Here is a 23,510-nt window from a genome sequence, read left to right as displayed (position 1 = left end):
ATACATTTTTTACTTATATTTTACCTCAAAGGTTAGTTTTTAAGTTTAGCTATTATTTTTTTTTAATTTATCTGAAATAAGTAATTATTAAAAGAAGGCACCACGAACTTGCCTCAAGGTCACTAGCATTAGTGGCTTCGACAAGGACAGGAAGCCAGCGGCTTGTCAAAGGTCCCTCCATTTGTCCTGATGATTTTTTCAAGCTGGATTTAAAGTTCAGCTGATACGGCATTTACGGCACCCGATACCCATCCTGTAGGTGGTAGAGGAAAGGGTTACAGAGGCTTTAGGTGCCTTTGGGTATTAGACCTCTTATTAACTACTCAGGTCATTATCCTTGCTCACTTTCATGGGCATTATTCACTAATAATGATTTATCTCATAAATTACGATTAATAAGTGTTAATTCGTAATCGAGTCTGTAATGTATTTTTACATGTACGTATTTGGTTAATTAGACACATCTTTTTTTATATTTATTTAGTATAGTCTTGGATACAGTAGTGGGTTTCTTGGTAATGTAGAGAAGTGTCGTAGAGTATGAGACGAGGACTTAAGTCGAGGACGGGGGTAGAGAGCTCAGACGAGGGGCGAGTGTGTAGTGTTGCACTCTGATTACCCCCCTTTAAAGTACTCCTTGTAAAATGTTCATTCACAAAAGAGTACACTGAAAAAATATTTACCCAGTACCTATTTATATGGCAACCTTTGGTTACAAGTGAAACATTTTTTACACTATAATTTAATAAAAAAAAGTTTATGTCTTAGCTTGAAGTTTCACTCGTTCGCTGAAATGAATGAGTTTCATTGGATATGTTCTTATATAGGCTTGTCAAGGTCTCATTAGGCTATACTGGTATTTATATATTAAGTTCTCTGTATAGTTAGGCATGGGTTAAGTTATAGGGTTTAGGTTCTCTAGGCAATTATTTGTATTTAGAGGTTGTCAGTGAAGCACCATTCACTTAATGTTCGAACATCATCAGTATGTAAACTGCATCTGGCCTTTGGTGATAAGGATGGGCTTGGGTTGAAGAGTATTTGACCTTTGTTGATGAGGACAGGCTGGGATTAACGCACATTTGATCTTTGTTGACAAGGACCGGCTGGCATTAACTAGCATTTGGCCTTTGTCGATGACGATGGGCTGGGATTAACAAGTATTTGACTGTCGTTGATGAGGGCGGGTTGGGATTAACAAACATTTGACCTTCGTTCAGGAAGGTGGGCTGGGATTAACGAACAATTTGGTTTTTATTGATGAGGATGGGATGTTTTAAACCTACCTAACCCAATTAAGTTATCCAAACCCAACCCAGTCAATCGTACCCAACTTAAGAAGATTTAAAGGACATTATAGGTGTGTATTGGATCATGTGAGACAGCTCTTATTAGGTTTATTAATATATATTATTGGTAGACAGCTGTCAGTTGCATATGAATCAGTGTTACAGTAAAATACACAAGTTACAGAATAACCGTCAGTTTTTTACCCGAATTTACCCGAGAGCCACTAACACTAGTGGCCTCAACGAGGACAGGAAGTCAGCAGCCTTTTGAAGGTCCCACCATTTGCCTTGATGAACTTTTTAAGCTATACAGTACTTTAAAAGTTAAAAGTTTATGGCATCTCCAGCTTCGGTAGGTAGGCGGTTCCATGGGTTAACCCTGTGGGTGAAAAAGTATCTCCTGTTCTGTCCTACACTGTGGCTTGTTGAGCTTGAAACCGTTACTCCTTATTTGTGTTACATGACCTCTTTAAGAAATTTTCCAGATCAACATCCTCCAAATTGTTCAATATTTTGTAAGTTTCAATGAGATTCACCCAGTCATGCCTGGTATGCAGTGTTTTTAGCCCTGTGGCCCTCAACTGTTCCTGATACATTGGTTGACTTAGCTCTGGAATGATTTTTGTTGCCCGGTGTTGCACTTTTTTCAGACCAGCTACAGTATATCCTTGTGAAGATGATGTCTTCATGCTTGGATATAGTAATCCAAATGAGGGCACACCAGAGATTTATAGAATTGAATCACTACCTTCTTTTCCTTAAAGTCAAATGTACACTTGATTATTCAAAGGATTTAGTTAGCTTTTTTGACTGCTGCCCCTACCTGCTGTGCAACTTTTATAGAGTAATGGATTTTGACTCCAAGGCCCTTTTCTTCATGAATCTGCTGTAATGTAATGTTATTTATTTGGTAGTTGTGGCATGGGCTGTTATGCCTCACATGCAGGATCTTGCATTTGTCAATATTAAAAAGCATTTGCCAGTTATCTGACTATTTGAGGAGTTCTTGTAGATAGTAGCACCAAGCTCACTTCCTGACTCGCCAGATCCTGGTGCTGCTTTCTGGTGGTGGGAGGTGGAACTACCTAACTACCTGGGGTGGAGGATTTGATTACTCTTGCACTATTGTTGTGTATTTTTTGTCTCGTTTACCTTTCTAGTGTATTTCCTCAATGATTTGGCATCCTCAACTTTCTGTACCTCAGAGAGGCTCAGAAATTAACCTGTAGTCTACATAGATCTTACAAGCACACTGTAAGCTACTTTTTCTTCTATAGTACATGAAAAAGTATGACACTCAACATTAAAGAAAGCTTTATTATACAGCTACATAACAGTTTTTAGGGTGTATAACATTTTTATCACAACTTCCAAAAACACTTGAATGCTGTTACAGTATTTCAGATAAATATACACAGTACTGTATACCAAATAAAATTCTTATTAAACACTCATCAATTATTCTTAACACTAACTGTAGAAAATGCCCACTGCAATTCAGGTGTTCCCATTTTTTATACTACTATTACAGCAAATTTTAAAGGTTCTCTTTTTCCCTACTTCAGTGTAAAACATTTGTGCTACAAGTCATCTATACAGTCAATGAAAAATCTTTTACATCACTAATTTTCTGCACAAAATAAAGCCTTGTACAGAATACTGAAGTCACAAATACAATGCTTAACTAGTAAAACAGATAACATCAACATTTCCAAGAAAGCTTAACTAAAAAAAATAAAAATAAAAAATAAATACAATTTTCAGGAAGTCTATAAAACTACAAAATCATTATATATCTACTTATAATAAGTCATCTGTGCATGACGTGTTCAGAGAGATCCTGAACAGTGCATTGTTTCACCTGAACAAATATATCTTAAGATGCATAATCCAGTTCATTTAATGCATTTTTAATGATCATCCAAGAGCTAGCAATACAAATTATATGACAATTAAATTACAGTTTAATTAAGGCAGATCTCTCAACATGGAATCAGTTCAAAGACTCTAATACAAATCACACAATGAAATATAGTTATTTAAGTCTTGTTAAACATGGATGATAATAAATATCTGGTCACTAAATCAAAACGAATATTAAAATTTTGCTATATTTTCTAATGGTTGTTTAAAATTCTAATGGAAGAACATTCTAAAGAACACTTGAAAAAGAGCCTATATTTTGCCTGTAACTGTAAGAGACCAAGAACAAGTCTGACACCACTAACTTTCAAAATTATTACTGATTTTCTGTTTTGCTTTATATGGAGTCAATGGAAATCTATGACTAAAAAATATTCCTTCATTGAAAAGAATCTGTCACCTTGTCATAAAATGTTACCAACAGTTCATTATAATAAACTGCAAATAGACCTAGTTTGATTAAGTTGCAGTACCTTGGTATTATGTTAAGGATAATAGATATACTGTATAGTACTGTACAATAATGAAGATATTGACAAGAGCTGATGGCACATTGATTTCGTGCATGTTATAACAAATACAGTGCAGTATTGTCTGCTCCCTACTACCACTTCAATACAATACTGTCTAATAAACACCTATACAATGTATTTATATTTTCATTTATCATAAAAAAGCAGTAAAAGTGCAATTGATATATTATTTCTGCACATTCTCATAACTTCAACAGACAAGGAAATCATTAAATATAGTGAATAACTACAAATTGGGAAAAGTGATTTTTCATCTTACAAGCTATGCATGTACTATTAGAAGGCAAATTTTTGCATTCTGTCAATGATCAGCTGAAGGCTCCTGATTATTGATACATCATAATATAAGAATGTTGTATGTAATTTCACCCAATGATTGAAATTCAAACCTTGGCCTAAAATTTCCTTAGTAATGCACAAAATAATTACAAATATCAGAGATGCAGATTTACCACTAGTGGAAAATGATTTTAGCACATCTAGTGTAAACTTCAGGTCTTGATAAAATACACGTTACAAAAATCATACCATCAAAACTACAGTAGTTTTACTTCACTTCACGTACAGTACATGTTCCAAAAATTTTATTTGAACCACCATATTTGTGCTTTCTATTGTTCTTTGTTCCTAGAATGTTCTTAAATTATGAAGTTTTTGTCACAAATGATGAGACTGAATAATATACAATAATGTGCTTTAACACGAGTTAAATAACAAGAACAAATATTTTGGAAGCCATGATTAAATACAATATTGCAGGTTTATTACACCCTTACATAAGCCTGTGAACTCACTACTTAACATGAAACTTCCATTCGGTCATCTACACCATATATACAAAGTTGGTAAATATTGTGCTTGAAATTTACCCAAAATAGCAATTGTTATAATATTACCTGTTGTGCTTTACAGTATACATACCATGTAATAAATTATATTTTATTATGTTTACAATAAATCTTCTTGTGTTGGAAGCACTGGTTAAGGACCAAGTGTTTACAATCATCTAAGCTTTGGAAGTTCTGACATGTGCATCTAAATAAGCAACATAGTTCCTACCAAGATATAAAGCTCCTGCTGCACCAGCAGCACCCATCACCGTGCGGAGGACTGGGTTCTCGGGTGCCACAGTGCGGCCCAGCGCCCAGAGCAGCATCGATCCAAGATTAAACATTACAGTCCCAAAAGTGCTGAAAAATATAAATATTAATTACATAAACTGTACATCTTGTGACAAGTTTTTCTTTAAAAGAAAAATAGGTACTGCTGGTAATAATGTGTCTTCTATCAATTGCACCCACTGAAAACAAAAATTAATCTAGTGTTCCTAATTTTATTTTCGTATTAACATTTAAAACTATCCCTTTATTCCTGCAGGATCAGCTAGGTAATAATATCTTGAATCCATATACAAAGGAACCTCAGTACTCGAATGGCTCCAAACTTGAATACTTTATTCATGAATAAAAAGGCTTGGTAGTCAAACGTTTGCTCGGCACTCAAATGTAAATATGTATAGCAGACAAGTCAGTTTCCAGTATTATCGTTCACTGTAAAACCTCACTAAATGTGTGTGTAAACTTTCTAGTGTTTTCATGGATATTTGTTATATTCTTAGCATAAATAAGTGACAATGGTGCCTAAGAAAGTTGGTGATAAGAATCAAACAAAAAGAAAATTAGTTATAACCATGATAAGGATGAAAAAAGAACTCGTAGCAAAGTATGAAAGTGGTGTCCGCATATCTGTTCTTGCTACAGAGTTTGGTATGTCTAAATCTAGTTCTCTAATAAAATAAATGTGTGCAAAATGTGAGGGGAAAGTGCAAATTTGTTTGAAAAATATCACTCTGACAAAGCTGTGGCAACCTGTGTTATAAACCTGTTGAATAACAATGCTATGCCTCAGTTTAGAAACATTTTAAAATGCAGTCAAAAACAAATATGATCGGACAGGTTTCTTGTAAGAAAAGCATCCAGCAAGTCTCAAGAAGGCAGTAGAAAAAGGACAAAAGAGAAAGAACCCCAGAAGCACAATTACCAAACTTTTTATGGTAGGGGACTCCTCAGCCAAGCAATAACATCTCTCCTCCTCCTCCTCTTAACCACCTTCCACATGTGCCATCAACTCTCCCAAGTCCAGGTAAAGTGAGTGGAAGAGAGGGGAATTCTCAGGAGAAAGTGCCAAGCCATTATGACTATATAGCACTTGGAAGGGATGAGGATTTGGGATGGGATGGGGAAAGGAATGGTGCACAACCACTTGGATAGTCGAGGTAAAGTGAGAATAAATTTGCATTTATTCTAGCTATTGTGTGTATGTGTATTTTTTTGTGATCTGCAGCGGATTAATCCAATTTACATTATTTTTCATGGTAAACTATTTGGTAATCGAACAGCCTTCTGGAACCAATTAAGTTCAAGTACTGAGGTTCCACTGTATTGCTTTATATTTCTCTGCACTTTTTAACTTGTATACAGTAGAGTCTTCCTAAAATGGGCCATCCTTTAAATGATGTCTCTACAGAAGAGTTTTTTTTTAAAGTAACAAAAGATTACAACAGCCCTTCTAGTTGTTGTCCTTTTACACCACCTGCTCCTCTTCCTGTTCTGTTCTTTCTAAATGCCGAGTGGTGTCCCGGGAGATGAGATTCCTGTTCCATTATCTCTTCTTGTTCTAATCTTTTGCTGATTGCAATGATGATACAATTTTTTGCCTCAATATAAATGCCTAATGTGTCAAATTTATTTATTTATGCTTCTAGCATTCATGTACTGTATAATGAATTTAAATTCCTGGCATTCTTCCTAGAATGTTCCCTTCTCCTAAAAAAACAGAAGTTCTTAACATTTTAATGGCAAAAGAACTTAATATTGAATATATATATACAATAGTAATTCTGTTTCACGAAGACTGCAGAATACATAGATGCTATATTGTAGCAATAAATACTCATCCTTCATCTTTACATGCTGCTGGAAATGTAGCAATGACATTATGATTACAAGGACCATATCATTAATAAGAACAGGAAACTTTATATCGAGATGTTAAGAATTAAAAGCCAAAATTAATGTACATAATTTCTTAATACCAGCATTGAACATTACATAATTGAAAATAAAATATTTGCTCTCAAATAGAAATCATGTTTTATATTTGATCTTTGTTTTGAAAAATGTAGCATACCAAGAATAAATTTTGTTTTTGTTTTTAAATCTGTTAACTTACCAGAATAATAACTTTTCTTTACGAGCAGCTTGTGCTAAGTGTCGGCTGGAGTATAAGTAGAGCCCTGTCCCACAAATAGAGTTCACCAAGCAGGCATTGGTCAATGAGATATGATGAGGTATAACCCTGAAATGGGAATAATGTACTGTACTTTTGCATTAAAGCATCCTAGAGTAAGAAACAAACATTTTCTCAATAATCTGCTCCCTAGAAAAATGAATATGAACGAGAGTACTAAACAGTATGCCATAATAACAGTACAAATAACCTATGTTGAAAATTATCAAGGCAAATTTTGCCTGGTTTTAGTCTAGAGCCCTGCTTGAAAGAACAAAATCTTCCTGGCTATGGCATCCAGAACTCACAACAGTCAAAGTTTTCCTTTTTCAACTATTTTATACCAAATGGTATTATGTTTTTATTTATTCAAACAATTGAACATGTACAGAAAGTGTTTTAAAAAGGTTTTGTAAAAGAAATTGGTATAAAATCTAGTCCAGTGAATCCACAAGCCAGCCTTTGTTACTTTCCTTTACAACCTAATACCAGTACCTTACCTTACCTTACCTTGATGTGGTTCCAGGGTTCAAGGTCCCCGCGGCCCGGTCTCTGACCAGGCCTCTTAAAGTACTGTACTGTATAAATGATTGTACTACCAGAATAGACGCCTTCGATTGCATCCGACTTTCTACTCAAACATTTCAGTTCTTTATGAACCACATATCCATCTCTTAGGAAGATAGTATTGTGCAGATTACAGTAATAATAATAATAACAATAATTCATTGTGTTGAGGGACAGGCAGCGAGAGTACATTCATACACGTTAGGCTTATATCGACCCCCCCCCCCTCCCCAGTTGAATTACTGACCCTGCCCAGGAAGCAACCCCACAACAAACTGAGTAGCTCCTAAGTAGCTACTAACTGCTAGGTGAATAGGTGCATTAGGTGATAGGAAATGGGTCCAACCATTTCTATCCTGCCCGGGATTCGAACCTGAAATTCTCGATTGAGAGTTGAGAACAAACCTGACTCTAAGGTACTACAGGGACCCCCTGGATCCCGAAATAAGACAGGATTGTCGTACACATTTCTGTTCTGGACTGTGTTCATTTCCCATTTAATAAATTATTTTTGAGTAGAAACATGGTTAAAGTCAGCACAAATGAGAAGAGAATATGTTTGATGACTAGGTAGATTGGTTACTAAAAATAATTAAGACAATTGCACCACAATTTATTAACTGAATTTACCTGATGGCCATCATCTCACTAGTGGGTTCAACAGGGACAGAAAGCTGGTAGCTTGTCAGAGATCTCCCATTTATTCTGATGCTGCTATCCAGTTGGATCTTGAATTAAAGCAATGTTTTAGCACATATAGCTTCGGCGGGTAGGATGATCCATAGATTTATAATCCTAGGGGTGAAAATGCCACTCCTGTTTTCTGCCCTACATTGTGGCTTGTTAAACAAAGCCATTGCTCCTTGTGAGTTACATCTGAGCTTTCAAGGAAATGGTCTGGATCAATATCCTCCAAACTGTTCCGTATTTTAAGTCTCGATGAGATCAGTTATGTTTGGTTTGCAGTGTTGTTAGTCCTGCGGCTCTCAGTCTTTTCCTGGTATGAGAGTCAATAAAGTTCTGGAATGATTTTTGTTGCCTGGTATTGACCTTTCTCCAAAGCAGATATGTTCTTCTGAAGATGAGGTCTCCAGACTTGGATATAGTAATTATATATATGTGGTCCATATTGAACTTTATGTAGAAATATCAAAGTATTACAAGGTGTCATTATGACAATATGATAAGAATGATAGGAATCATAAAAAATATGAACTGGAACTTGCAATGATCAAGTATGGCTCGTTAAATTAACTTTTAAATTTATTATTAAATTTAAAAATGAAATTTAAATTAAATTTTAAATATAATAAATGACCAAGTATGTACCTATCAAACATCATGACAGAAAGGGCTAAATTAACTGGAAATTAATTATTGCTTCAATTCCAGGGCGGGACAGAAATGGTTGGGCACGTTTCCTTTCACCAGACACCCCTGTCCACCTAGCTTCAAACAGATATCTGGGAGTCAGGCAACTGCTGTAGGGTTGCACCCTGGGAAAAGTCAGTACTGTAGTTCAACCTAGGGGGGATTTTGATACAAGCCTATTAAACCTATCCACAAGCTTCTTATCCCAAAATGATAATTATATGTTCATAGCATCTATTTTGTAAATGCACTTTCTAAATTCTCCCTGTATAACTGTCAAGTACTGGCAGCTGTCACCAAGAAACTTAACATAAAGTAATGGAGAAACAAAATGGTTCTCCCATAAAGAAGATTAGCCATGCCAGAGACCCGCTACCATCAAACTCCTTTACACACACCTAACAAATTTCACAATATCCAAATACACTTTCATTTACACCACAAACGTGACAAGATATCAGAGACAAAACTGGAAAACTGGGAGGAAAACCACGGGGATTAGAATAAGACTCTCACAAGAAGCGGAAGTTCTCAAACAGCTCCGGGGTGAACATCTGTATACTGAGGACGCCGTAGGAGAGGCAGCCCTTCATAGGGGCGTAGTAGTACAGGACACTGTCCCTGGTGATGGGTCTGAGGCCAGCCTTGCTCAGGCTGGCATTAACCTTCTGCACTAGAGTCGCCATAGCCGTGTCTTCTGCTAGATGGGTATCTGGCTTATCCGGCTCGGCCACTTATGCTGTATACGTTCTTGAAGCGTCGTGCCTCTACCTCTACCAATCCGCATTTATGATAGTTATGCAAAACACTCTTTACCTGTAAAATATATAGATACTCATATATATAAAGTGGTTATGTCCATATTAATATTCATTTTTATTTGTAAAATTATTTTTATAAGGCCACTCAATGTATAGATCTAAGTTTAGCATTTCTGGCAAATAAAAAAAAAATAACTCGAAAAAATATAAGAGTTTTCTAAATAATTTGATGATTTTAGTGTTATTTCCTGCCAACTCCAGAGTGACTATATGTGCTGCAATAAACTAATTAAACAATAAATTAACCAGATTGCCCGTGAATGAATGTATAATGTTAGCGAGGAGCTGCCCCCTGCAGACAGAGATGTGGGGTGGCAACACTGCTGAAGACGTCTCCAGTAAGGTTGTTATTGATTTCCTTCAAACTCGGAAGGATGACAGCCGTAAGTATCTTTCTTATGGCTAAGCAATGCCTTAGGCGTGTGGCAAATGTTCAACACGGGGTGTGGCATGCAAGGTCTCTCTGATACGCTCACCTTCGTACAGTTAATGGTTCTACTCTAGAACCCAACCTTTTTATTGAGTAGAATTGTTTTTTTTAATCTTTGTACACAAGATTAGCCTCTCCTATCCTAAGGGTATCTCTCTCTGCTAAGGGTAAGAGTCGCACCTTACACAGGCATTTCTATAGCGGGCAAGGTCAACTAGTACTCAAACTGTTAAAGAAAGCAGGTTTTCAAAGTGTTACATCTGTTTATAGTTCAGAGGCTGGAATTTTGTTTGGCTGGAATTTGTAGGATTTTTAATTCCATTGAAATCCATCTGAGAGAACTGTTTGCTTTGCCTTTGCAGGTCTTGGCCAGCTGCAACGCATGTTGAGCAGTATCCCTTATATACTAGACACTTTACTGATTTGTCCAGACGTGTTCAGAATGGTTTAGCATTATTAGTAGCTTAGCCAAAAGTGCACACTACTTCAAACTGCTGCTGCTGTTGTTTTAGATTCGGCTACTGGGAACAAAAATTTGCAAGTAACGTCGGGTATGGTGAGCTCGTAGTGGACTTACCTGGCACAAGAGTGGGGTGGTAACTCCCACTTCAAGCCTGTACTCTGCCCTTAGTACTTTTAGCAAGTTACACCTTGCCTCCCCTTACAAATGAGTGGGGATGAACTCGCACTAGTTTCGAGAGAATCTGATGATTTGTTTACACAAGGGAGTTTGTTAGGCAAGTTTTGAAGCTTCAGTCTCTTTTTGAATTTAACAGTGGTTTGTATTGACTCGACTTTCTGGTTGTCTTTCCCATGAGTTTTCAAATTTTCACCGCTTCCTGCGCCTTTCTGAGGAGGCCAGGTTCTAGTGCTGGTTCCAGGTAGGCCTATGGAACTTCACGGCTGATGTGACCTGGTATGTGGGAACCATCTCGGTGTATAGCTTCAGGGAGCCACAAGGGGCTCAGCCAGAAATTGGCATTTCATTACATTAATCTCCTGTTTTTTTTCTGTTGCAGGAGGTCACTCTGCCAGTACCTCTTCCTCCCAAGGATTCAGCAAGAACAGATGATAGAAGATTGTGGGTTGGCAATCTTGATTCTCGGCTGAGAGAGTAAGTATTCCTGATGGTTTCATTTTTTTTCATAAGACAATTGTGCAGGCTATTTAAACTTATTAAGGGGGTTAAAAGGTCAACTATAAGACATACAAGGAGCAATGGCTTCAAGCTCAACAAGCCAGTGTAGGATAGAAAACAGATGCTTTTCCACCAATAGGGATATAAATCCATGGAATTGCCTGCCCACTGAAGCTGTAAATGCCAAGTTATTACTGCAGTTCAAAATCCAGCTAGAAAAAATCCCTGGGGAAAAATGGGAGGACATTTGAAAAGCCTTCTTGTTCCCATCAAGGCCTCTAGAAAGATGGTGGTCCTCTGGTAATTTTGAACTGCCAAAGTCCGAGGACTGGTAATGGGCCGAATATGGGAGACTTTACTATATGCAACCATTTTGGAAGCTTTTGGAAACTATTTCAAATTTCTTGTCATGTCTGAGAAAAAATATTATTGATGGCAATAATAAACAGAATTAAAGTTTAACAAAATATTCCAAGACAAATTAGACACCCAAAGTGTAAAACAATTTACTTGGCCCACAATACAGTTCAGTCTCATGGATGCAGGAAATTTAAACCAATTAGAAAGTAATGTCAGAAATAATTGCTACAACTAATTTTCTCAAAGAAAATTATTATTGATAGAAAACAGTCTGCAGTATAATGCTATACTGTAATATGTTGTGATTACATAGTATGTTTGAACCTGAATTTGGGTGATGTTGTGCATATCTAATCCAGGATTTTTTCTCTCCCCAATTGGTATCAACTCCTTAAAATGGTGGAAAACTTTGGCCCGCTGGTGGAATTCGACTTTCTTTATCATCGCTCGGGCCCTCAAGCTGGACAGCCCCGAGGATATGCCTTTGTGACATTTGAATCCTCCAAGTCGGCCCAAACGGCTATGAGAGTACTTGACGGGAAGATTATCTTGGGTCGGAGGATGGCAGTGAAATGGGCACATGCTCAGGATGAGGTAACACAATATATTTACTGAGTAGCCATGGCATAGTACTAGAATGTCCTTATGATGTGCTGTACTTTAAGATTTAATAACAATATTGGTTAGTATAATTACACAACTGGTATTGTATGTAGCAAGTTAATAGCAATGTTTGGTACAATTACAATATCAGAAATTTATAGTACATAGTTAAATGTAAAATTTAATATATACTGTATATTCATGCTCATGTTTGTCTGAAATTTAAAGATTACATTAATTTAATGACTTAAATTTCATTTGGTTATTAGTAATTAAGATTATTCTACAATAGAATTACTGTACATAAAATCCACAGTCATAAAGTGCAGTAATATTGTTAGCAAAGCATCTTTGGGAAAACAAAAACTAAATTAAAATGGGAAGTCATTTGAATAACTTGACATATATGGGACAAATGGATTCACTGCATCCTTACAAATTTCTTGTCCTCCCCGAGTTATACATTGTCATGTCCCGTGCATTGTTCACACGCATACACTGCTTCCTCATGCACCATGTCTACCTGGCCTTCTTCTACCCACAAATTCATGTGAATAATTAATTTCCATCTTTGTACCATCATAAATTCATTTGCCTTGCCCAAACTGTATCAAACACTCCTCAGTTTTGGGACTTGACTTTAGCACTCCACATAATATTAATGAGAAATGTTAATTCTCTAATTTTTGTTCCTGCTTTTAGAGTATGTATGAGAGGAATAAAGAAAAGCCAGCACCACCTATTCTTAGTGGTGGTAAAGCAGAGACAACTCAAATAAGGTAGGCCGAATTTAAAATATTGTACTGTATATACTGTGTGTGTGTAATTTTTTTAATTGTGCTTTTTTTCTCAACTTTCTTCTTGCATTCATTAATTTTTATTTTAATGCATAATCCTTTACAAACAATTGTTTTTACAGCAAAAAGAGCAAAATTGCTGCATTAGAGGCTAAATTAAAGCTACTTGAAGAAGATAACCTTAAGATGAACCTAACTCCAGACGTTGGAGCTAGTGCCACTCGACCTACCTCTGTGACGTACGCATTTATTGAGAAAAAACCAGGGACCAAACTGCAGGGCTCCTCAAACAGACCACACCATTCCTCTAGTCATCCTTACCAAAAATCAAAAATCTCCAGAAAATAATACAGTATTTAAGGTTGATAGTGGTAAGTCTAATACTGTAATAGGAAATCTGATCTGACCAGGATCATGCTTTATACCGGCAGTTCCTTGCAGCATTAATAGAGTAGTTTTTATTATTAAAAAAAAAGTAAAAACCGATTTTAATTATTGTATGGACAAGAAAGTTTTATTATGTGGTTATTTAATGGCATGTGAACTACATTTCCAGTGGAAGACATTCATCTTCACCTACTGTGCCAGTTCTTTAAATTTCCAAGCCCTTTTGGTGAAATAAGAAATTTTGTGGATTCGTGACCTAGTGAGATTTGTAAAACAATTTATATTGGTCTTTATCTACATTTGCAATCTGTAATAAGTTTTAAGTGATATATTCACTATAAAAATTTATTGATGCCTGGTATACTCTAAATCTTGGATATGTACAATTTAAATTAGTCATGGTGAACCAAAAACAAGCTCCTGAAAATATTAATAGGGGTTCTGCAAACTTGTATTCAAGCCATTAAACCAGTAAGAATTCTATTTTTTGAAAGATGCTATGTTAAGTTATTAAATTAAAAACAAATGTATCATAAAATGGAGCATGTTTAAATTGACCCTTTTTTTCTTTCCATATAACTCACTGTTAACAATGGTTAAATAGTTTTTGGCAGTTAAACATACTTTGCCAAATGTTTTAAACAATGAAGTAGCGCCAAATTTAATGAACTGCAACTTTTGATCTGTTTTTACCACTGACTCCTGAAGACAAACACAATGCTTGGCACTAGTCTTTGTTAATTCTGTAGTTACTTCTTTCTCTCCTCCAGCTTCTTCTGGTAGGGTTAACTCTACTGCTCTCTTGATTCAGAATGATTTCCTTTTGTTCCTTCTTTTTCAAATGTTCATTCCAGTGCTGCTTGTGTCTTTGTGAAGAATTGGTATACCATCTGTTTCATTCATCTTCTACCATGTGTTTCAAATATATCTTTGATCTTTTAACATCTTTTAGACATTTATTACTTGTCAATGATTCAGAGGATAAATGTTCCTGTGGCCCAATATCTGACCAGGCCTTCTGGTTGGTGGTCTGGTCAGACAGGTGGTTGGATATGGCTGTTTTTAGTCTGATGTATGAGTCACACTTTGATTGATCAGGTATCCTTTGAAGGTGCTTGTCAAGTTCTCTTTTTTTTAACATTTCAAGAGGTCGGCTAGTTATGCTCCAAGTGTAGGGGGAGTTTTGAAGTCTTAGGTGTTTGATGTTGGTAGAGTTCTTTCTTGGCATGCCTATTGCACCTGGTTTTTCAATAGGGTTATTTTTGCACATCCTGCCATACCTTCTGGTCTTGTGTGATGTTATTTCTGAGTGCAGATTTGGAACTAGTCCTCCTGGTATTTTCCAAGTGCAAACTCTTTGAATATATGGTTAATGTATGTCACGTGTGGTTCCAGGAACAGTTACCTCTCCCACTCCCAATTTGGCTTTCACAAGTGTTGCAGCACAATAGAGATCTTGATGAACTTTGTGGTCTACATTCATGCTGCCTTTGCTGTGAATTCTCTGTTGTTGTAGTTCTTTTTGACCTGGAGAAGGCTTATGATACCACCTGGAGATAAAATATTTTAGTCCAACTGCATTCTTTAGCCTTCATGGCAATCTCCTACCTTTCCTTTAAAGCTTCTTCCTTAATTTCAAGTGAGAGTTGGTACTACCTTCTCAAATTTTTGTTCTCAACAATTTGAAGGTGTAACACTTTTTTTTCCTGGTTGCCCTAAATGGTCTCGCCCTTCCTTCCCCCCTGTGATTTTTCTCTGCCTTTGATGTCGCTTTCCTTATATCCCTTTGATTTTGTAGTGGCATCCCGAATAATATTGAGCACCTTTTTGAATATAATTCAATATATTTATTTAGGAATCTCCCTTGACAGTTGGTGCTACATAGTCTTCTCGGCTTGGCACCTTCCGATGATAATTACTTGCTTTGCAAACTGGCAATGTCGTCTTGGAACATGAGAACTAAAATAAAAGCTTCAGATTATTCCTGGGGGGGGGGGGGTTACTAAAAATTGGATAATTTTAGATGTATGCCAGGTAGCTCGGTGATCATGAATTTACAGTTTAATAATGTACCACTTTTAATTTGCTTCCAACATTGTTGTACTAAATACGTGTTTTAGATAATTTTTTGTTTTTAAGGATGCAGCAATGTATTTGTTTTACTAGTTTATATCTACTATCTCAGGCTGTTCAAGTGTACTTTATTATAAATATTCCTAAGGAGTGTACATGTAATGGAAGACATGTTCTGTTAAAGCTCCAATCAAAAATTACAGTATTTATGTTGAAGTTAAAATATATAAGTATATCTAATGGCCAATCAAAAATTACAGTATTTATGTTGAAGTTAAAATATATAAGTATATCTAATGGCCATTAAAAAATAAAAAGCACTTAGAATGATATAGTCTGTTATCATTTGAAGATTTTTTTATCTTGCAATAAGAGAGCACTATTTTATGTATAATAAAGTGTATAATAAATGGTATGCTCACCATTGATGTATCTCATCAATATTACTCGCATGATATAAGTAGCCATAACTTTTGAGAAGTTTAAGAAAAAAATATAAACCCGATTGCAACAAAGCATGTTTTCTTTGTAATCACAAATCTTAAAGAATTGCATGTTATCCTGCTAGTTCTTAAAATCAAACCGAGTGATGTGCTGTTAACTTAAATACTTAGAAGTTAAGAAAACTTGATTAAAGAGTCTCTATTTCTGTTCATGACTTCATGTATTGTTGAGACTTCCAAAATGATTCCAGTATAGGCAAAAAATGAAGGTGGCAGGTCAAGTTGTGTGTGCTATTTTTTTTTATTTTTTTAAAGTGGGCAATTTACCCTTGCTGGGGACCAACGGTGCAAGAACCAGCAGCACATATTTAGTGTTTGGATTTAATATTGCAGACAGAGCAAGACATGAAAGTTTATCGCCTTTGTTCGGAGGGATATTTTTAACGAAGCGAGTGGTGGTGGTGGTGGTTGTTTCAGATTCAGCTACTTGGAACAAAAAGTTCCAAGTAGCACAGGCTATGGTGAGCTCGTCGTACTCGCCTGGCACAGGAGGTGTGTGCCCAAAGCGGGTGGGGACATAGTTATACAGTACTTTGGAAATGACCTGTTCTCTTATAAATTACCTGTGTGTTTGAATTTGGCCGTTTGCCCAAAAATGGAGGTAATTTGAAAAAAAATTTAATAAATTTTTAATTTTTTGTTTCTACAATTTGAGGGTCCTCTGGTAGGTTAGGAGGGCAGGAAATTCTCCTAAGGTTTCAAAACGTTAATTGAAAGTTTCCTCTCCTAACCTAACAGAGTAAGCCAGAGGACTCTTAACAGAAAACGGGACATTACGTCACTTTCGCGAGCTGATTTCATTTCAAGTTACTGTACGTTCATTTTTAGCCATAACGTGCATACAAGCGAAAAGTGGCGTTAATTTTTAAGAGGATGGGTTGTTGGAAATTACCTTGAACCAATTTGAAGCACCATTGCCTCACTGACAATCAAACTCAGGACTCTTGGATTGGTAGGCCAGTATGTAAATGTTTTGCAGATAGCTGTGTATGTGACCCTTCATGGGAATGAGAAATGCTAGAAAAACAGTTGTCACTACGCGAGTGGTGGTGACAGATCTCGTTGTGCAGATCTCGATCTGATTTTTTTAACCATCAGCATTTAATGAGGAATTCAAACATTTGTATCTACAGGATTGCAATTTTTTTTATTATTTTGTCATTCTTGTGATATTTTGTACCGGCATAAGATTTGGGACAAATGGATGTACAGACACAGATGCCTGAACAGCCAAACCAATTATGTACAGTACTGAATGCCTTTTTTTTTTTTTGGCATTATGGTATAATGCCAACCACATTACATATTTGTTGGGTAACTAATCTTTCAATTGAGTTTATATGTTCATTACTCTTCCAATTACAGTAGTTACTTAGATTTTAGATTTATTTTTAGATATAAGTGGCTTTGAAAAAATGTTTTGTTCATGATGTTTTTATTACTTAATTTGTCAACAAATTGTATGGAGAAGATAATAGATCAAATTATTTACCTATACAGTGGTGAAACAAATTGTTACATATATTAACATGTATTTTATGGTGACCTTGACAGGTAAAAAAAAAAATGGATGAAAAGGTTGGAGGTGACTGATTTTCCAGCTTCCCATTTTCTTCTACTCCTGGCATATGCAACCAAAGAGGGATAAGGCTTGGCCACCGACACTAGTTGTTCTTCCAGTGTGACATCCACTAAATGTGGAATTCTCTTGTTATTAAACCTAAAAGTCTATTTTCCCGAATACTCTTGGTTAGAGATTTAATGTCCATTTGTTACTAATGGCTAGTATTTAAGTTGAAAAGAATAGCACTTCATATGAGATTTAATGATTGTCATTTATAGCATATACAGCATACAAATGTGTGATTTTTCACTAAATATTTTGTGATATTACATGTACTAAATAAATTAAACTACTGAAAGCTTGTTGACTTGGAGATTTATTTTCAGATAAGTGTAAATCTGAAAATAACTTTCTATTGTACTGTAAGGCATTTACAACTTTTTAAATCAAAAGTTATAAGGATAATCATAATTGTCATGGAAAATCTATATAGCAATATTTTATAAATGGAAGTGCAAGATGGTAACAATATATATTTGATTGACTTTAGGACAATACTTTAATGATTTTCTGGGATCCTTAAGTATCTCCTTGGTGCTAGCAGTCTGGCAAGCTCCACCCAATTCAATCCACATCAGAATTCAGCGAGTCATATTTGAGCCTACTGGGGGGAACCAGAGACCAAAACCTGACCCCATCTAAAGGTACAAGGGTTGTTGCACCTTCATTGGAGCAGGATGAACCAGCTCCAATGATTTTCACAAAGATAAATTATGCTATTGTGATTTCCCATTTTATTTAAAGGGAGAATTTGGTGGGGAACTACATTACCTACACCACTGTGTGGGTAGTTTGGAAAAACTTGGGATTGGTTCCCAGATCCGTGCATGAAGACTCAGTGGATTTGGGCAGATCACAGGTTAAATTACTTTACCAATTCAACTATGATATGCTCTTAAGGAACACATTTGGGCATTTTACCTAGCCGTCATATTTTGTCTCGCCCTCTTTCTGGTTAGAGTGATTTTAAATCCCCCTGCTCCTTGCACTTCTATAGAGGCAGGTAGTTTTATATGACTCACTAAGGCTGGCATTGATTGAATTGGGTATATAGTGCCAGGCAGCAAGCCCAAAATAACTACAAAGACCCACCAGAAAGAGGTGTTTCATTACATTCAATGGTAGCTTTTAATCTATACAAAATGTTTGATATAACTGAACTACATACATATACATCATTATTACCATGTTCATGGGGGTGGGAAACTGCTATATATTCTTTATATCAGGTATTGTATTATGGTAGCACGTCAAGGGCGCTACCAAGAATATAAATAAGCTTTGAGGATGAATCAATTTTGTAAAGGCAGAATTTTTTCCATATTTAGCATATTAATGTGCTTGAAAACTGTGTAGCTCGTTCTAAAAATATATGTATTATAAAGAGTAAATCTGTGCTAAACGGTGAACACTAAAGTAAGACAAATAATGCTGTAATTATAAGATTATAACCCAAAGAGATTCAATGTACATTAATAAAATTTGGGCAGTAAAGCACATCTCTAAAATGTGAATTTACAGGTATTAAAATATCCCCACACAGTTGATGCCTGTATATCCATTTTTACTTTGGTAAAATGTTTAATATAGATGTATCGTATATACAGGATGGTGACATACTGTACATATAGCCAGAAAAAATAACAGCATAAAGTCACAATTTGTATGTCCATCAATAACTAACCCATTCTCAGGTCAATTATATAGACTGGTGGAGTATTGGATGAAGGAAATACAGTACAGTTATTAGGAAATAACATACTAAATTAATGTGTATCAGATGGTGTATGCTCTTCAATTAAATCAGAGTTTTTGCTTAATATGTAGTAGTTGTTGTACAGTTTGAAAGAATTGATGGGAATGTTACACTGTCAGTTCTGAGCAGTTCTTCACAACATGTTATGTTTCATTCTTTTCATAATATTTACACATTTCAGGCCTGATAATGGGCTGCAGTAGCACTGTACTGACCTTGTTTGTAATCAAAATAAATTGTAACAATCATTTCACTGGTGCTGTAACATCATTGGTACTGTACAAACAATATTCATGCAATCTTTAGACAAGGTTCACTAACCTTGGCCAAGTCCCCCAAAAGGATTTCCAAGAGAATCACAGGACTTAGTCTAAGAGCATCCCATCCTTTCTGGATGTCTCCTATCCTAACAAACCAAACTGAACTGCTCTCTGGATTATATGATCACACAAACCTCCTCAACACAAGTTGTATTCTAAAGGGGGAACATAGTTAACCAACAAGTCAAAAGTTAATGGAAACACAATGTTTACACGAGTGCAAAAGAAAATGTTGACTTCTGCAAATACTGTGCAGATTGAGTAACACAGCTGGACAAATTTGGTAAAGAGCATGTTAAGTTCAGCTATACCGTAAGCTGGAATCTAAAACAAGGCCAGAAAAAGTATTTTGGTGGATTGATCCAGAGTTCACAAAAATCCTGCTCAGTATTGGTGTAAACACAGATCTAAAGTATTATAAACTGGTTTGCTTTCAAAACAATATTGCCTGTATGTTTCTCACTTTTTATAAATTGAAATGTGTGTAGAAACAATGATCTCAAAGTTCTACCTGAAATGGTTGAATAATAAAGGCGCATTTTCTGTAACTGTATTTTCAATATCACCCAATATTAAGAATGGGGACACTTATGGTTCAGTGTACACTACCAGTATAGTATCTTTATTCCTAGTGCTGTCTAAACTGGACTATAGATGTGCAGCATATTCTCCAGCTTCACCCTTGGTCCTTCTCCATCTTGACATTTTGCATCACATGAACTTGCACCTTAGTTAAGTTCTGAATTGGAGAAGAATGAAAGGGCCCCTTATGTCAGGTGGTCCCTACAAATCTCCAATTAATGCTTGTACCATACCTTGACTGTTGTTCCTATTGAAAGTCCTGCTGACTCTAATTATGCTATCTTTAACTACACATATTGCTGTAAACAGGCAATATAGGGATCCCGGTAGTACAGTTGGATTCGTTCTTGACTCAATTGAAAATTCTGGGTTCGAATCCCGGGCGGGACTTAAATGGTTGGGTGCATTTCCTATCACCTAATGGTCCTGTTCACCTAGCAGTAAGTAGGTACTCAGGAGTTAGTCAGCTTGTTGTGGGGTTGCATCCTGGGTGGGGTCAGTAATTCGACCTTTGGGGGATGGGGGAGGAACCTCAATATAAGCCTAACATGTACGAATGCATTTTGGCTGCCTGTCCCTCGACAATGAATTATTACTATTAATTAAAATATACAGTAATGTGTTCCCTAGTGTTCATTCCTACCTTACCCCAGTAGTGTGTCCCACTTGTAAAATTTTGTAATGCCCTATCCAGTATGAAGGCTCATAACCCCCTATTGTCATGACATGCCTTTTCCTTACATTTACACTGCCATTTACATCCAGCTGCTTTGTTTACAGATGGGTTGAAGTCTGCTGATGGTGTAGGCTACCCAGTTATTTTTCCTAATCAAACTCTGATCTGTCACCTTTCCCAGAGAAGAGTATTCTTACAACCTAATTGTGTACTGGTAATTTTATAATCTCAAAACCATTACTGTTCATGTGCCAATATTCGTTTGTTATTGTAGTTGACTCATAGTGCACGCATGGCTCGAGTTTTTTAACCTTTTACATTCTATGATCAATGATCACAACCAAACTGGCTGTAACTCATCTTTAGCCAATGTAAGCAACCTATCCTCCTGTTTAGATAGTAGTTTGTAAGTATGGGCACCATAGTACAAACATTGATGTACTAAGCAATTAGATAGTAGAATTTTGTATTATTTACTTTATATAGTCAGAAAAATATGAAGCTAAGAAAACTATTTTAAATATTAGGCCTCAGATAGCATGTATTAGACCTAGGAAGGTTGGGTTAGTTTAGTTTAGTTTGTCTTTGCAACATAAGTAGAAATAACTTTCCGGTTTGTCCACATTCAATATTTCCGATTTCTATTTTCTAATTGCATTGTACTGTACATTAGTGTATGTACTATGGTCCTCATCCTTTCTACAAGTACGTATTACCAAAACAGGAGGAAGGGCTAATGTAAGACAGTTAAATTTTACTGGGTTCCCAGTCATATCTGTGTTGCCTCTTAATGACCTTATGGATATTAAAGAAGCCATTTGTCCCTGTCCCATCTACCCAAAACTAATTCCTTACCTAGATTTCTAACCAGTCATTCATAATGTAAGCTGTAACCATTGGAAAGAAGGCAAGCTATTAGAAATAACAAACTGTGTACTAATAATGTGACCTAAAGGGAAGGACCGGAGAAGCCGGTCGGCCGAGCGGACAGTACACTGGACTTGTGATCCTGCGGTCCTGGGTTCGATCCCGGGCGCCGGCGAGAAACAATGGGCAGAGTTTCTTTCACCCTATGCCCCTGTTACCTAGCAGTAAAATAGGTACCTGGGTGTTAGTCAGCTGTCACGGGCTGCTTCCTGGGGGTGGAGGCCTGGTTGAGGACCGGGCTGCGGGGACACTAAAGCCCCAAAATCATCTCAAGATAACCTATCATTGTGACTTTCATCCTGACACCATAACAGGAAGTGGATATTGCCTCTGGCTAGATTTATGTATTCAATACATGTGATTAACCTGTGGGGCACTTACTGGAATAAAGACTTATGCCTTACTCTCAAAGAATAAGAGAGCCTTACTCTCAAAACTGTATTGTCTGCTAAGTTATGCATCGCATAGAATGACCTGATTTTCAAGATGATAAAATTTCTTGCTTTCCCAATGAAAAAATCAGTAGGAGCTATGATGAGAATTCGAACCTATACTCTGGGTATTCGAAAGCAAACGCCTTGGACAACTAGGCCACGACACGGTCAAAATTTTCTCACCGATTTTCTCAAAATTTTCCCTAATGATTTTCTCATTGATACATCATGTTAATGTAATTCTCTGTGCCTTGTTTTTCCAACGTTCCTTCGAGTCATTTGTCCCTATATAAAATCCTTATTGAATCTGATACTTTGATATCATTCTTCTTCTATCTTTTGCTCACATACTAGCATCCTGAATGATATCTAGGAAATTGTTTCCATTCTGTAAAAGTCAGGTGCTAGTCTTCTAGGTTCTGTGCCTTCTCTTGATAATTGTTGTACCAGGTACTTATTGACCTGTGTATATAGTGCTGAATGACTGTCCTTCCAAACAGACTGATGCTTGCCCTATAATCTGTGTAGATTAGAATGTCTGTTTGAAGTCAGAGGGCAGATGCTTGGAGCTAGCTAGCTAGCCCCACACACATTTTTGCCATGGCATCTGTTGCATCCATGACATCATGAAGAGGGTGTCCCCTATGTTACATAGTGATGCGTGATACTGGGGAGGAAGAGAGAAGGACAGACAGACACAGTCAGATACAATAAGGGAGCGAGAGAGGCAGAGGCAGAGACTGGGCTGACCCGGGCACCACTGGGTATCATACCTAGTACAGTACTGTAACTTAAATCAAATTAACCATCTGCGTATGTGCCCGAAGGATCAAGCTTCAGCTTTTCAAATCAATCTTACCAGTAGCTGGTCATCTAATGCAGGTGTCTCCAAACTACGGCATGTACAAGATTTTATCCAGCCGGCATCTTGAAATACAGTATATATAAATAATTAATTTTATTTTTTCCTTTTTTTTTTATCTCAACTATGCTGTCGGTCAGTTGACATGTTCAGTCCCTGTCTACCATGCTCCTTCCCATACAACACCAAATCAGTGTTGTTGGTCTGACAAACCCTAATTTTCAGTCAAGTGCACAATACGCTTTG

The 23,510-nt window shown here is 36.5% G+C and overlaps 2 protein-coding genes across 2 annotated transcripts; one reads left to right on the top strand and one right to left on the bottom strand.

Annotated features, from left to right (window-relative positions):
* Window positions 1-2,591: 2,591 nt before the first annotated feature.
* On the bottom strand, window positions 2,592-9,719 carry LOC123759338 (uncharacterized). Its single transcript, XM_045744240.2, has 3 exons — window positions 9,488-9,719; window positions 6,977-7,102; window positions 2,592-4,935 (listed from the first exon to the last, which is right to left on the bottom strand). The coding sequence occupies exons 1-3, from the start codon at window positions 9,655-9,657 to the stop codon at window positions 4,752-4,754; spliced, it is 480 nt and encodes a 159-aa protein (XP_045600196.1). The 5' UTR covers window positions 9,658-9,719; the 3' UTR covers window positions 2,592-4,751.
* Window positions 9,720-10,016: 297 nt separating this feature from the next.
* On the top strand, window positions 10,017-20,331 carry LOC123759337 (probable RNA-binding protein 18). The gene is made up of 5 exons (XM_069335084.1): window positions 10,017-10,175; window positions 11,242-11,339; window positions 12,104-12,314; window positions 13,026-13,102; window positions 13,243-20,331. The coding sequence occupies exons 1-5, from the start codon at window positions 10,167-10,169 to the stop codon at window positions 13,466-13,468; spliced, it is 621 nt and encodes a 206-aa protein (XP_069191185.1). The 5' UTR covers window positions 10,017-10,166; the 3' UTR covers window positions 13,469-20,331.
* The last annotated feature ends 3,179 nt before the right edge of the window (window positions 20,332-23,510 follow it).

Source organism: Procambarus clarkii, chromosome 32 (genome assembly GCF_040958095.1).
Source record: "Procambarus clarkii isolate CNS0578487 chromosome 32, FALCON_Pclarkii_2.0, whole genome shotgun sequence".
NCBI lineage: Eukaryota > Metazoa > Arthropoda > Malacostraca > Decapoda > Cambaridae > Procambarus > Procambarus clarkii.
Note: the sequence above shows the minus strand (reverse complement) of the source record. Positions and strands in the feature narration are given on the sequence as shown.

Coding starts and splice junctions, on each gene's coding strand:
- LOC123759338 (XM_045744240.2), bottom strand. CDS start 9,657: ATGGCGACTCTAGTGCAGAAGGTTAATGCCAGCCTGAGCAAGGCTGGC. Junction 7,103..9,487: donor TTTGAGAACTTCCGCTTCTT/GTGAGAGTCTTA, acceptor TTCCCATTTCAG/GGTTATACCTCATCATATCT. Junction 4,936..6,976: donor AAAGAAAAGTTATTATTCTG/GTAAGTTAACAG, acceptor TATATTTTTCAG/CACTTTTGGGACTGTAATGT.
- LOC123759337 (XM_069335084.1), top strand. Junction 12,315..13,025: donor GGGCACATGCTCAGGATGAG/GTAACACAATAT, acceptor TCCTGCTTTTAG/AGTATGTATGAGAGGAATAA. Junction 13,103..13,242: donor GCAGAGACAACTCAAATAAG/GTAGGCCGAATT, acceptor TTGTTTTTACAG/CAAAAAGAGCAAAATTGCTG.